This window comes from Ochlerotatus camptorhynchus, unplaced genomic scaffold (genome assembly GCF_037179485.1).
Source record: "Ochlerotatus camptorhynchus isolate MF236.1 unplaced genomic scaffold, CSIRO-AGI_Acam_v1.1 ptg000146l, whole genome shotgun sequence".
NCBI lineage: Eukaryota > Metazoa > Arthropoda > Insecta > Diptera > Culicidae > Ochlerotatus > Ochlerotatus camptorhynchus.
The window spans coordinates 716,160-732,975 of record NW_027040636.1 but is presented as its reverse complement, the minus strand read 5'-3'; the positions used below and the strand labels follow the sequence as shown (position 1 = coordinate 732,975).

General features: G+C 39.3%; 1 protein-coding gene across 1 annotated transcript in view; it reads left to right on the top strand.

The window, feature by feature from the left end:
• The window catches only part of sha (shavenoid), a 155,267-nt gene extending 139,670 nt beyond the window's left edge, over window positions 1-15,597 (top strand). Inside the window, exons 8-10 of the mRNA XM_065221645.1 lie at window positions 10,489-11,000; window positions 11,067-11,369; window positions 11,431-15,597. Coding sequence (XP_065077717.1) covers window positions 10,489-11,000; window positions 11,067-11,369; window positions 11,431-15,213 — 4,598 coding nt within the window. The 3' untranslated portion in view covers window positions 15,214-15,597. The remainder of the gene's footprint in view (window positions 1-10,488; window positions 11,001-11,066; window positions 11,370-11,430) is intronic.
• The last annotated feature ends 1,219 nt before the right edge of the window (window positions 15,598-16,816 follow it).

Below are 16,816 nucleotides of genomic sequence, written 5' to 3'. Positions count from 1 at the left end.
AGCAATTTTGTTGGTTTTATATGTGGTTAATTTGGTTCAGTCCTAAATAAGCAGTTTTGTCAAAAATGAACCGCAATGTTTCATTATCCCCAACGACTGGGAGTAAGATACATTCATTTTCAGAGTCCAGAATGAAGTCAGCATGGCGTTGATTAAAGTCTCCATAGATGTGAACTTTAACCTCAGGACGAAGCTCAGATAGAATTTGTTCAGCACTTTGGAAGAAGGCTTCATAAGTGCTTTTATGAGCATGGTTTGGTGGAAAATACACTGAGGCAAACAAGTGCGCTTCACCGGCTATGTGTGATTTCACCCAAATATGCTCAAATTCTGCAAATTTTGGTGTAAAGATGAGTTCTGGTTAAAATTGGCCGAAACAGCTATAAGGACTCCACCGCCTGACTTCTTCTGAGTTGCATGAAAATTTATGTCGTCTCTGAATACATTAAAGACATTTCCAAAGATTTCTTCACTTTTCACGCTTTCGTCCCAGCTTGTTTCAGTTGCCAGAATGACCGAGAAGGATGAACATAATAAATTTTGATAGATTTCCTTCATTTTAGCTGGGCGATTGACAGTAAATCAACATTTCAGTCGCATTCTGTTTATGTGAAGAAATTGTTGGAAGTACGTCGGTTGATAAAATATTTTCATTATTATTATTATTGACACTTACATTTCTATTTTCTTCTGAAAGTGTCCGAAGAGTGTTGTCGTTTGATGAAAAAGTTCCTTCCGAAGTGTGCGTCAATGTCGATGAAAATTTTGGGTGCTGTAGAATTTATACTGAAGGCGGTTGGTTATACAGGAAAGACAGATAGGTTCGCACAGTATCCATGATTTTAGGGTCCCGCAGGCGTTAAAATGTTAATGCCAGAGATATGCTGAGGAGAAATCAAACTAAAAGATAAAAAAAAGAAATTCTAATGGGAGTTCTGATCATAATTCCATGATCATTTTGAGATATAGTTCGAAGAAATGCTGAGAATACTACCAAGGGATTTCTGGGGAGAAGAAAAAAAGAATCGAATTCCTAGGTGTTTTTAATTTTAATGTTGTTGGATTCGTGAGGAGAATATGTGAATTTAAAGAAGAACTCCATGGTAATTCTGACGAGAGTTCAAAGATAATTATAAATAGTATTAAAAGAGTGTTCTGAGAATATTTTCACGGTAATACTGATGATTATTCAGAAAAGAACTTCAAGGATATTCCGTTATTCAGTATGTTATTAGTTAAAACTTCTGGTGTTGAATCATCGTTTGTATAGCTTTTAATATTATATTAATCAAATCAGAGCAAACAGCGGAATAAAGGAGCATTTATCGATCTCAATGAGGTTTTATCAGCACATAATTTAACAACCCGTTTTAGTCAGCATTGTACACTGTAATAAAGCATTTATTATATATATATGCTTATTTGTGACTCTGAATTGTTTGTTGGGTTGTGAACATCAAAACACCGAGTGTAATGTATGAAATGTACCTGTGTACAAAATTGCACGTAATTTCAAGCTGAACATTCGCTTTGATCTTTGTACACAAGCTCAATATGGTACAGGTTTTCGTGAAGACTGCTGTGTAGCGAAATTTTCAAATTATGCATCAATATAATGGCCATGTTCTCCACACATACCTACTGGCGTGAATATAAGCTTGTAGGTATGCACAGTACACTAGGCCAACAGTAAAAAAATAATAACTCTTTGCACATAAGTCGAATCGATTTGCGACGAAGTTGTTCTGCATAGTTTTCTTAATCAAGTCCCAGATTTGGTAAAAATTGAACGATTTTTGAAATTTCAAGCACAAGAATAGTTTTGTTCCGGTTCCCATACAAACTTTAAATCTCTCCCGGAAATCCAGATCGTAAACGAATTCGTTCAAATTTGGCACAGTTGCTCAATACTAACCGACCTCAATACTAACCGAAAGAACTGTGTGGAGCCAAGGGTTGTTATCCGCCACATAAACTTCACCTACCCTAGTAGTCATATCGAGTCCACAGGATCAGCTATATAAGATTTCCAAAACTAGTTCTCTTTCCTAAATGCAAACTTGAGTATTTTTTGTTGGAATTTTAGCCAATGAGAAGGGTCCGACCTCACCAAAAGTGGATAAACTCCGTTTAATTTAGGTTTTATACACCCTGTTAAAGCTAGGACAGCTTGTCTATCGATACAACAAAAATTTAACAAATACAAATTTAATTAGCTATCGTACCCACCACCATATCACATGACCAATTGAACAATAAAAAAGAAGGGGAACTAATATACTTTTCAACAAGATCCTATTACAAAAAAAAAATTAGTGGTTAGTGGTTAGTGCTCGAAGAGTTAACAAAATTAGTAAGACCCATACTTTACAAAATAGCATTTTGAAATAAAGTACTCAAACACAAATTTTATGCTGGCCAATAAAGCTCAAAACTATTTCGATGAATATTGAATATTTTATCAACCAGAAACCACGATTTCAGAAATGTTGTTGCACATTTAGAAAATTTGCAGCTCTTTGAATTTTTAAGATGAAAAAACAAATCAGTACAGTATATTTTTAAGCCCACGCAATACCAAAACCATCTTTACATAACATCAATATCAATAGTAATATGTAATGCCATAAAAACAATACACACATATTAAATATAATTGCACCATTTCGCAACTTTTATCCGGTTGCTGTCCTATCGCTATCAAAATATTGCTCCGGATGGCCTTAATGACTCAATGGGAGCTTGAAAAAGTACCTTACACCAACCATCGTAACAACGGTTCACTAGCCAAGTGTCCAAATAAGTAAGCGCAGATGAAATATTGCCACTTGAACGAGAGAGAAAGTTCCCCACCATTGGGAGATTGGTGTTAAGTAACTTTATAATTGTGTGATAATAATTTTCTAATGAAAATTCATGAAAAGTGGCCTACGAGAAGTGGTGGGAACAATTTTTCACGCTATAATCATCAAACAAACCCCCACGATCGTAGGACAAGGGCCATCCACTTTTGTTGTTATTTATAACTATTACAGCAGACTCCATGAAAGACACAGATAAGGAAGCGAAGCACACACACGTAAGAAAAAAAAACCAAACCAATCCGGCGGAAGATGGCCTTTTATGTGATGATGTCAGCAGTCAGTAAAACAACACCATCTCTCGTAAATCGTGGTCAACGGGCGGCAGTAGCAAAAGTCGTTTAAGAATGAATTATCATGGGAACCTTCGCTTCAAGTAAGAAGGGGTTGGGGATGGGATGGAATCTCCGGAAAGGGGCAGCTTGCAAGGCCACCGCAGTCACAACAAGTGGCGCTTTCGTTTGGGTTTTGTTCCACCCTATTTCTCTGCTTCGTTTGTGGTCACACGCAATTAGCATAATCATAATTCAAACGAACCGTCTCCAAAGAGCGTGCAGCTAGCACCATTCAGACGGTGGAGATGAAAGCAGAATGCATGAATGAACGGAAAAATCAGTAGACTGCTGCAGGTGTGTAAGATGCTCAGGTTACTCGTAAATCCGCTTAGTAAAGAGGCGGTGAAACATATGTGGTGGACTATACTGCTTCTTGGCTATTACGTCCCTAGCTATTACTATTACGACTGTAGCTTCACGTCGAACTTCCGAATTTATTAAGCACATATTTGTTGTTGATTTAGAGCACGTTTTAGTATACTGTGTGGTAACTACAGAGCACTTAAAGCCGAAAAATTCTCAACACGAAAAAATATAAAAAGACAATAAAGACGGTCACATATGCCGAAAAACAAAAAAATAACATTATTTACAACGATAACGTGGGGATGGCCTGGCGTAGTGGTTATTATACATACCTCTCACGCCAAAGTCACGAGTTCAAATATCATCCCGGTCTAATCACGAATGACCCAGGAAAATAAATTACTATACAAAAAATACAAAAAACAACATAAAACCATGATAAATCCACCTACCAGTGACATGTGCCTGCCTCGTATAGAATTTGCTTCGCGTTACATTTTGATCACTATCCTTGGACCTGGATGACCTTATATCCAGACCATGACATCTTGGATAGCAAATTAAGATTCAACGAGCATATATTATTGTCAATTGCAAAGGCTAATTCCATGCTTGGATTCTGGCGTCGTATCTAACACTGTGAAATTCGACGACGTGCACGCCTTGAAAAACACTCCATATAATGCTGTCCAGTGCTAATTAATGTATAGGACAAAAGTGACCCTCGAATTTCAAAACGGCACATGTGTTCGAAAAACCTTGTGCAAAAATAGGGCTCAGTCGGACGTGATTTGAGGTGGCACAAAATCGGCAGTTTGAGTTTTTTGAAAATCGAAAAAAAAACACCCAAAAGGGGTAGAGGGTACATTGAATTTTTTAAATTTGAAATTTTTATTTTCGATTCCAAATGATATGAAAATGCATGAAACATCGAGATCTGATGTTGCCTCGATGACATTTTTTGTCAAAATTCGACTTCCTTTTCATGAGATATGGAACTTTGATAAATTGGCAGCTAAAAATAAACACAAGTATTTTAAAAAGACTTGTATATCTTTTAAAATCATCACCAGCCTCTAATACGTGATGTTTCACTAGGGTGGTTCATTTATTTTTCAATAGGGCGGTAAAAAAAACGTATATTTGAGCTAAAATAAATGCACCACATTCATCTAAAAATAATCTAGAAAATCATGTCTCCATCTTCTATAAGAGCAAAACTGTTATTTCATTTCCATCTGTAACTGTATGATATAGATTTATATTGTAATAATTTGCATTATTAAAAGGTGATCGCGCACGGTAGGACCCGATTTTCTACGTTGTGTGATTAATTGAAACAGACCGATTTATTGGCCGTCCTGCCATGGCGGAGGCATTTGAACTATATATTTATTGTTTGTTTTTACATACAAGTACAGCACATTACAGTAGATACATGATAAAAGTGACAATTATAGGTGGACAAGTGGTGACATCTATGGACAGGTTCAATAACTGTGTTATGCTTAGGGTAAAGGCGGTAATCGTTGCTTGCACGAACAAAAGGTAAATCAAATTTTTTTTATTAACTCTTCGAGTATCAGACTGAAAATGAAATTGACACTTTTTCTCAAAAGGATTTTTCTCGGGCTCTAGTTATCTGATTGCTAATGTTTTTTTATATATTGGATAGGTAATTTCCACAAATTTGCATTGATATGTTGTATGAGCTTCCTGCTTCTGCCATTGAGCAGTTCCTGGAAAAATAGCAAAAAAAACATATTTGAAGCGACCTTCTCCGATTTGTATGAAACTTTGCGTAATTGTTTGTTATGGGTAATGATTCACATTTTTGCTAAAATTATGAAAAAATAAAATTTTGTTAATTTTCATAATGGCGTGTTTGAAAAAAAAATGGTAGCACGGAAACAGGATTTCTGATAAAAATGACGTCTGAGAGAGTTGTAGAGACAAATAAGGTATTTCTGGTAAAAATAAACAATAAAATATTTCTTGATTATTTTAAGTAAAAGTTTTAAAAAAATGCTAAAACCCTAATATCTCAAAGTTTTCTCGACGAGTTTTTAAATATTTTGTTACAAAATAAAAACCTATGAGAAATACAAAATTTTGGAATGTTCAAAACCATGGACACCGTTCAATGAGTGAACGAACTTTCCTTAGTGCTTGGAAGATTGCTTCAATCGTACCAATTCACAAAGCAGGTGGGATATCGCTTCTCAGCTGTATAAGCAAAGTATTTAAGATATTAGTCCACAATGCTCCATATACTGTGGTTCATCCAGTTATATCGGAACTCCAGCATGGATTTGTACAACACCGCTCGACAATTACAAACCTACTGTGCTACACTAATACACTGTTTGGAGAGGTTTAATCATGTAAACCGGTTTTTATTTATTAGTTTACATCAACAGGCTGAGTGTAGCCCCAATGATGTTTAAGTGAATAACATTAAAATACATAGTCCAGCTTACTAAAATACACAATACAATAAAATACATGGTCATTCAACGGTATACTGCGTCAGAGAAAATACGGGAAAAGCGCCGGCGTAGCATATCACGTGTCAGGTTGAAATCGAACACTGAAGAAACTCGATTGAACACACGTTGAAGGCCGTCTATAGCACCGTTCATGCAATAGTTAGTGCGATGCTGAGGCAATCGTTTTTTCGCAGCGCTCGGGGGTGGACGTTCACGTTGATCTTCTCCAGGATTGTAGAACAATCAATTCTACCCTGTAAACTATCCGCGATGAGCAGGGCCCGCGAAGTGTCTCTCCGAGTACGTAGAAGCTCCAAATCAATCAGCTGAAGGGACTCAACTCTTTCAGCACCATTATTATAGCTTGGGTTTCATACTGCAGAGCAATATTCCAGGGTGGACCGCACCAGGGAACAGTATAGCGATTTGAGACAATATATATCGGAAAAATTCTTTGCAATCCTGAAAATGAATCCCAAAGATCTTATACGTAAACTGTGAATCCAGAATAACTCCCAGGTCTTTTACGTGGTGGACACGGCTGATAGTTGTTTTCTGAAGTAAATAAATGAACATGGTCAGTTCCTTCTTGCGAGAGAAGGTGATAACTGAACACTTCGCGGGGTTGACCTCCATTCGGTTCAAGTTACACCAGTTAGCAAACGCTTCGAGCTGGCATTGGAGGAAGTGACAGTGATAGATAGAACGGATCCGGACATAGATTTTAAGATCATCTGCATACGATAAACGACCAGATTCTCGTCGTTAAAGTACAACAGGAAAATCAACGGGCCTATGTGACTTCCTTGAGGTATCTCTGACGTGGCTGGGTAAGTAGCAGACTGACATTGACCAACGGTTACCATCGGCTGGCGATCACTGAGATAAGAGCAAAACTGTCGCAGGAGGTTGCCATTTACCCCGAGTCTATCTAACTTAGCAATCGCAATTGCATGGTTCAGTTTATCGAATGCAGCCGACAAGTCGGTGTAAATTACGTCTGTTTGAGCCCGTTCTGTCATGCTTTCCGGGACATACGGTGTCAGACAAAGTAGATTAGTGGTAGTAGAACGACCGGAAACGAAGCCATGTTGATCACTACTTAGATACTGCTTACAATGCCTCCATTAGATTTCCGACTGTTTTTAGGATTTCGGTCGCAGCGAAAGACTTCATACTCGCGTCCAAACGCCTGGCTGGAGAGCGTTCGAGAATCGAGCCAAGTCTCGGTTAGAACGATGACATCATAACAACGATTCGATACAGCTAAGTGGTAGTCATTAACACCAGAATTCATTCCACCGATGTTCTGGTAATAAATGATGACGTTTTGTTTATGACATATGGTAGCACGAGGTTGGACGTTATTCCTTGAAGTCACGGAAACATCAGGCAGCGAACGAACATTAACATTACCATGCGGATACTCGCCATAGTGAGTGGGTTGGAAGACCCCTTTTCCACATCCAACCACAGGCCCGGAACGACTATGAAGATCGTAGGCAGCAGACGGCAGGACTGGGTCGGAGGGATTGGGGGCTTCCACATGCTTTCTACGGTGCGTTCCGCGTTCCAAGTAACAGGTGTTAACGAAACGTTTCCACGATCGGCGACATCCAGAGTGCTGAAATTTGAACCGACATTAGGCAGCGAAAGTTCAAAAACGTGTTTATACTTGCCTGACATGGCAAACTGGAAGACTCCCGATCCACATCTAAGTTCAGGGCCGGGACGACATTGATGAACGCTGGCTGGGATCGGCAGGACTGAGTTAGAGAAACCAAGGGCTTCCAAAATGCTTTTTACTCTGCGTCCCGGTTGAGGAGTCCTATCGTTCGTTCCTACGGTGAGTCTATTCTTCTGAAGTTTAGTAACCATAGGATTCACTTCACCATGGCCCGGACAGCTCGTGATAACCTGGCTGCTTGGGTTGACTCCATCTACGTGGATTTTTCAAAAGCGTTCGACACTGTACGACATCTGTACGCAACCGAGAAACTAAAAGCCATGGGGATTCCCTACCTGATTATCTGAGTGGATTCTTTCGTACTGGACATACCAACAGTCCATCGTTTCGATTAACTCCACGCGTTCGAGAGCCATCACAATTACATCAGGTGTGCACAAGATAGTGTACTCGATCTAATCCAGTTTGTTCTTTTCGTGAACGATCTGTGCCTTCGTATTTCTTCGTTCAAACAGTTGTTTGCCGATGATCTGAAGATGTACAGAGTCATCACGACCGTACTCGACTACCTCGCCCTAAAATTACGCCCGTAGCGGGATTTGCGTTGGTATGAGAGAGACAAAAGTACTAGTGTCTCTCTCATACCATCGCAAATCACGCTCCGAAGCGGAGCGCTCATGCATGCTCATATCTGAAAACAAAAATGTTTGAGTAAACAAATGCTGCCCTTGGGGCACGCAATAACCGTCAACTCCGACATAGACATTCAAGTGCTTAAATTAAATTAATTTTAATAATTACAGCATTAACTACTTTAATTACCTCATGCAGTACGTCAACTGCATTTTTAAGTCCATTAACTACAGTTACTACAAATTACATTTGCAGTACAATTCATTATATTTTGAGTACTTTTAACTGCATTACAACTTTAAAATGCATTATTTACATCAAGTACTTTTGCTTGCATTTTAACTTTGTGCCTCTCGTGCTGTGCGTCAACGAAAATCTAGACGAGACAAAACATTTCTATTGATAGTTGAAGATGCTAATTTCAAATCACAGACTAAAGTGGTATTATCGAAGTGGAACTATCAACTCTATACTTTCATCTCCTCATCTATCGTATAAAAATTACCACTTTAGTCTGTTATTTAAAATTAGCATCTTCAACTATGTAAATCGTTGACTCCACGCAGAAGTAATACAAATTATTTATTATTTATTCTACCCAATATATTTTCATTCATACAATTCTCGGTTACTTTTTCGAAGGGACGTATCAGCTTTTGTAAACAATGTATTTGATCGTCGATTTGACGTAACTAGTAGCTCGTCCACGTATATTAACATCACTATCAGGTAGGAGAAAACTTCCCCTATCTGTGGGTAGTGTTGGAATTCGTCGGCGAGCTACCAGTTACGTCAAATCGACGATCAAATGCATTGTTTACAAAAGCTGATACGTCCCTTCGAAAAAGTAATCGAGAATTATCATTCAATGTTATAATATCTGTTTGATATTAATTTATGAAAATTATTCTGTGATGGGTGTAGTTATGAAAATAAGCTTTGATGAGGCTTGAACCAACAATCATGAAGTGCCGTTCTTTGCATGCCAGTCCCATAGTTAAAACTAGAAATACTCAGAGGGAGAGATGGGCGGAGAGAATGTTTTGAGCCAAATGAACTGTCAAAATCTGAGCCAATCGAACATTCCAATTAGAATTTTTCCGAGGATTTCTTATTCTTACTAGAATAAATTTGAGAGTATTGCAATCGAACAGAAATTCAATCACCTTTATGTTTTGTGTGCTTCTCAAATTCAACTAGTTTTTGGAACCAAAAACAATATTCTAACTCTATTGATTAATTGATCTTCGTTGGTTAATAAATGGCACCAAGAAATGTGCAAAATGTTGCAATGCAATCAATTATTATTTTGCACGTAAATCGAATCAAAAATAAAAGTCATTTGAAATGCTAGTTATCAAGGGTTGCAAGATAATTTAGGAACAAATCCCTGCTGCCGAATTGTATTTTGTTTTCTCCGCCTATCTCTCCCTCTGAGTGTTTCTAGTTAAAACAAAGTATTTCAATGCAAATGCTTATTATCCATATTTTCATAAAACTGGATGATTTTTGTTATGAAAAAGTTTGGGTTGGGAAGACAATCAAATTTGTTGTCCCATCAATGCTACGGTGCAAACTTAAAACGCAATTTTCTCGGCTTGCTGGTTTTCGCTATGGGACGGAGATGAGTTTAGGTAAACTATTATTGTGCATTTACTGCGTATTAACTGTATCAACTTCCATTATTTTTTAGGCGATGGGTAAATGAATTAAAAACGATACTTAACTTTTAATTTAACTAAAATTATATTACATTAAAATCATTACATTCAGAATCACGCCCAGAATTTGAGACAATACGGTATGTTGTATTAACATAAGACAAACAATTACGTCATACCCTTCAAATGAGTTTAAGCTGTAAAAGCTTCACTGTTTCTCACAAATGGAATCCAAACAAAAAAGCAATGATGACGCAAAAATTTCCCTTTCCTGAAATAGGTATTCTTGAGAAAACATGCCCCTGAACAGGTGCCAGTCAGATGTACGTAAATACAGCAGAAACACTTACTACATCGATGTAAACAGTAATTTATTGAACCAATTACTTCTAATGGAATGCATTTGCTTAATAATACAATTCACTCGCGGCAGCCACGTGCTACTCAGCTGACCAGCTTTTCATTCATCAAACCGTTAATTATCTTTTCCACTTTCTTTCTCTCTTCACCCGACAGACGTCACCGAGGTCAGTTTCTCGTCGGAGACACACATTGATAGCCAATCGGGACTGAGCACGAAGGAGTACATCGTCATAGCGATCTGCAGTCTTTGCTTGGGACTAATCTATATCGCTTCAGTTTTCCTATACATTCACATGAAAAAACGGAAAAGGGGCTCCGGAGATGACGACGATGCCAATACGATTAAGAATGAATACTCATCCTATCAGCAGAACGATCAAGTTACGTTCGGAGTCGGATTGAGCTCGCAGGTTAATCCATTCGCTAATCAACCTCACAACAATTTCATAGGACGGGGTGGGAGTCAGAGACAAAGTAGTACCACCGCTCACCGGAGTATCACGTCGGCGCTGAATGTCGGACTTCATGCCGAAGAGATGGGGATTGTGAAGAACAATCCTCTGTTGAAGCATTTTCCAAATCTTAGTGACAATTCGGGTTTCATTAGCGACAACTCCAATTCGGTGTCGGAGTTCGAAGACGAACGGACGATCGACACCGAGAAGGTGGGTAGTTTCGTCTTTTTTTAAAGTGATTCTGATTTAAAAATGATTATGTTATTCTTGGAACAGATGCAGACTAAAGCCAATATACATCAGTCAAAAAACTACTTAGGGCATACCGACATGGATGGAGGATTTCTCCATCCGCAACAGTCGCTGCACAGTCATCAACAGCAGATGTCACAGCAGAATCCCGATGGATACAGCAATCCGAATGGCCAGGATACCGAGTGTTTGCCAGAGGAAAATGTGTCCATTGTAGAAGATATCAGCAACGACGAAAAGCTCGAAAGTATGAAGTCTATCGTCAACGGAACTATGCGCCGGAAGTTGTACTTTAACCCTGCTTATTTTGAGCCACATCTTTTGGTGGTAAGTGTCGTGTTTTGATCTTAACAAACATACAAGCTAAATGAATTGAACTTAATTTCAGTCACCGCCGCCGGCAGCAATCGAATTTTTGAACAAAATACGTGAAGTAATCACCATTGCCAAGTACAAAATGTCAGCCAAACGGTTTCAACCATCCTTGAACATAATTCCCGAGGAATTGCAACAGACTCAAGGATCGGAAACCTACGCTGTCGCTCAGACGGCCCCTCCCAGTCGCCGCAGCTCTCTTATAAGCTCTCGAAGGGACAGCTCTAAGAAAAGTATATGTTCAGGTTGCCCGGGGTGTGAGAAAAAGGGCAACTCAGACGTCGCAGTTCCTTCGAGCAATTGTAAAAACTGCGGTGACAAACAAAACAGTATCCGAAAGTGGCTCGAAGACGTTTCAACAAACCACGGAGAAGTCATTAGCGATGTTGACATGTACGATGGTAGTAAACCCAGTAATAATTCATCAGAAAACACCGAATCTCTAAGGTCACTGGATGAACGTTCAACTTGCGAATCGCTTCCGATAAACCCTGAGATAAAGAAACAGCCTAAATCCTTACGATCTCGTCAAAATAGCGTTCATAGCGATAGCTCCTCTGCTTCCGATAATGAAACAATTGTAGCCAATAGCGTAAAAGAACGATCTTCAGTTGCACGTGTTCCCTCCCGAAGTAAATCAATTCGATCGGACACAAGTTCGGCCCCCAAGATAGTTTCACACAGTTTGAAGTCTGACGTAGTCAAAATGGCCAAATTTGGACCAGACGATGGCTCGATTATGAAGAATAATAATTTCGTATACGACCATAATCCTATTGAAGGTCACTCAAAAGCAAATCAAGACATCTACATGAGGAATACAAACAATTCTCTGGTAAACTTGGATTCAAACAAAATCTACGACAAACGCGATCTATACAATTTGACTGGAAGCGAGCTATTCAACAACCCCCAGTTTGAATCCTCTCCCAAAATGCAACATCGTCTAATTAATCCCAGTCAGCATCATCACCACCATCATCAACAGGGAAGAAGACGTACAAATTCAAATAGCCGTCCAAGTCCATTGGGAAAACGGCAGATTGAGGTACTTGATCAGTTCGCAACCGGCGGCAAGATGAGGAATCTGAATCACATGCCCGACATGGTCTACGAGGCATTGGCAATGGATCAACGAAAAAACTCATGGAGAGGTCGCGGTGAACCAGTCCCCATCAATGAATATATGCACGATTCGGACAGTCGGTTCAGTAGTATCGATCGCACTGAAAAGTACCGAAACGAGAAGTTCTTTCATGACTTCATCAACTCAGACGATAACAATACCCTCGGAAACCGATCCGGAAAGAACTCGTTTAACAAATACCAACCGGATTCGCCAATATATTCCCGAAAGTCACCACATTACTTAATAGTTGATTATGAAACAGACAGCTTGGAACGAGTGACTACCAAAACGCAAATAAGTTTCAATACATCGACAACGAATAGCAGTGATATGAGCTCACAACCATCACCATCTCATAGCACGGCACTTCCGTTGGAAGAAGAGGTTGAAATACGTAACGCCATTTACGACCGGGTGGAGGGGTTTAGGAAAGATACTGATACTATTCCAAAGGAGCGCGAGAGTATCAGTATAGAAGTAGATGAATTCGAGGACCTTCCGATGAACTCACTGGCCGAAACAGTCATTCAGGTGCCGACGAAGAAGGGTCCTAAGATCAAATGTGACACGCCCTTTCAGGGCAGCATAACGATTGAGGTTGAGCACAGCCCGGACGATTGTGAACTATCTACGGATAGCGATCAGTTTGAACCGGACACGTTGGATCGTAAGCCAAAAAAGCACAGCAACATCGTCGGACGACACAGAAGCAACGTCTGGGCACAAGACCGATTGAGTACAAAGGAAACGAACCTCACTTCCCTACCTGCCGATTTGAACAATCACTTTGTTTTAAAAAACTCCCAATCTTTCCGGGAGACTACATTTGGCAGTCTCCGGGAAATCTACGAGTCAAAGAATTTAAAAAACGTTAATCTTAACCAGATGCGAAGTTTGGAAGAATTTGAGATGACCTCGGGGCGGTTATTGACTTTAGAGCTCAGGCATTCTAAAAGGCAACGAGCGACTGATCAAACCGTGGTAGCTCCCAAGCTAATGCCACCGGATTTGATACCTCCGGAAGTATCGATTCCACGCAATCACTACGATCAGCCCCGCCAGCAGCTGAAGAAAGTCGAAGACTACGGAATTTCGCCTAAGAACCTGGCCTGCTGGAATAATGATAAATTCACGAAGCAACCAAATGGTCCAGCCCCGAAACCTTCGCTTTGCAACCTGGAAAACTATGAATCAACAAACAGTCTTACGGCGGACAGTGACTCCACGCAATTTACAGGTGTTTCTGAAAATGATCACAACGCATCTAAGAGACCGAAAAAAATCGCCAACTACAGCCAGGTGAACAAACCAAGTCGATCACAATCGTTGGAAAAAGACGGTTTCAGATTGGATCGTGAACAAGAGGTTGGCGTCGTGAAGAACTACATGACGTTAGGAGAGTTGAATGAGAAAAACTTCTTAGAGCAAGTTGAAAATAATATCTATGATGTGAATGCAAAATCGCAGGATATGAATAGGGCCAAATTCATCGAAGACATCGATAAGATTGAGGTACTATCGACTAAGACGCTGTCGAATTATGATTTTCCAGTTCGGAAAGGAAGCCCAAGCATAAATTCGAAAGAAGTAAATAGTGATAAGGCTCCATTTGAAGTTAATCCGATTACAACCACGAAAGTCTTCAGAGTAGAAATCAGCCAAGCCACGAATGGAATGCAAATAGCTATGGGACTTCGCGATCGAGTGAAAAAATCGAAGGACATCAAGAATGCTTGGAAGAAATTCATCGGGATTGCGACTTCGAAATTCAATGGAAAATCCACTGACGGTAAGAATGATTCGGATCTGGAGAAAAATTCTGATTCTTCCGATATTCTCGATAAGGACGAAGGAATATCATCACTGATTGATGATGCAAGTGCGGCTTATGATAGTGCCGAAAAAGCATATCATCATAATCACCGACATCACCACCATTATAAACCGTCAAGCTCAAGTGCCCCAGCACCCAGCAATAGACAGATGACGGTCATTCGAAGTCATTCTCGTTCTAGTGTTAAAGATGACAGTGGCTACATCAGTGCAGATTCGAGCGAATCTCGTTTGAACAGGAAGTTGTACGAACGGTTCAATTTCACTGCCAAATCGATTGACTCGTCAGATTCCATTCAAGAAGAAAATAAGTACGAAATATGTGCAATTCCCGAACATTCCGTAAGCACGGTTAAGAGTAATACCTCATCTTCCTCGAATGGCAGTCGTCGTTCGGATAAGCAACTAACTCGTCCTAAAGCACCGCCTCCACCATTACCCCCGCCTAATCCACCTCCGCCACCTCCGACCACCACGATTCCTACCAAGAAGCAACCTTCACCCTCACGGATAATAGAAAAACCGCAAACAAAACCTCCACCCCCACCATCACATCCTGCGCCTAAAATACCCCAGCCGGAGGAGAACTTCCTCTTTAACACGGCAGACGCAATCAGCGTTCGAGTGTACTCATCGGATGATGAGAATTTCGCCAGCAGCGAGAATGCCTCGTGTATTTCGGAGAACAACGACGACGATGACGATGGTACAAGCTGCGGCACGGACGATATCTGCGAATCGGGAGCGGAGAGTGTCGAAACGCATTCGGTATTTTTCAAAAACATTAGACCTAGACGGAACGAACCGTGCAATGTGGCCGCTTTGGCCCACTAAAGTGTATAAGATTGATGAAGAGAAAGTGCAATTTTATTAGTAAAATTAAAACAGTTGTGCAATAGCAACCGTACGTAGAGATTTAAGACTTCGAACGATATTATGATGTACATTTTACGAAGAAAAGAATATTGAGTTATGGTACCTCTGAATACTTTAGACGAATTAACGAAGCAGAATCTGCCTACAGATCTGAATATCAATATGTATTACATGCTAGGTTAATATAGAAGTAAGTTTTATTAGACTGTTCAGACATGTTGTGCAATTTTATTGTTTTGTTGAGCTTTACCTACATAATTGTGCAATTTTTCTACAATTTAAATGTAAGTAAGGGATACTCGATGATGAATGGCGAAAAAGAGTGAATGAGCGAGTCCTACTTACAAGTGTGATGGTTTGCATACGGTATTGTGCAAAATTATTCGAAGAGTAAGTAACACAAAATGAGGATCAAACTTCCTCTGAAAGCAGCAGAAAACATAAGTTGAAAAATGTCATAATAGAAACAACTTTTAACGTAAAAAGGGATCTACCTACGTGGTAGAGTTTTAGAACAAAATTGGTTCTATTATTTAAAAAATAACATTTTTTCTAATCGTATTAAAACACAGTTTTAAAAACAAAATGGCGATAGAGTGTATTTTTTTTCGTGAGGAATTCAAAGCATGAAACTTGTAACTATTTTAATGCGGAATCACCGCACAGCTGAATTCCTTTCCGTATCTCCACGTTTACACCTACGGTCAGGGGTTGAAACAGTTGACGTTTTTTACTACACTCGCTTCGTTGTCGTGGGCGACAGTCTGTTTGTATTCGAGCACTCATGCTCTACCGTCGTCTCTCTCACACAACACGAGCTAAAAAAAAATTATCAAAATAGCTATCATTTGACATGTGTGATTTCGTTGTAATTCCTCAATTTTGTGTAAATCAAACCATTTCTGATCAGAAATGTTATTACTAGGACATCATTGCTTGCTATTTTCAGAATTCACACAAGCACAACATCAGCAGCTCTTATTATGAGAAAAACTAAAATATTAAAATTGATTTTGGACCGATTCAGCACGAGTGTGGAAATGCGTGATTATACTTAGAAAGGTTGACTAAAATATGATAGTGGGCCATTAAACATCAATTACCCTTTCACTATTATTTAAATATTTTTTTTTATTCAATAGGTTTTCAGCCTCTGAAGAATATTAAAATATTGTTCTCAGTATTAAACGAAATACGTTAATCTTTTTTTTTTAATCGACAAAAGCAGATAGCAGACATTCAAAAATAATAAGAGTAACTTTTCTATTGGCGTCTTGGGGTGAAACTTATGCGATGTTTTACCCCCTGCATTTTGAAGTGAGAACTATTATTACGATGGTTGTAATATTTTCCAAGGAAACAGGCAAGTTTTGGGAAGAAATCTTGGGAAATATCGCTCCATAATCCAAAACTTATCTTTGATGTTGGGTCATTAGGCCGAATGTCTTATGGCCAAAATGTTATTAGGCCGAAGGTCGGAAAATTATTTTTTAACACTTCTTCTTCGCATTTCAAGCTTGTTGCTTATCGCATATTAGCTTATTACGTGCTCTCAACTTAG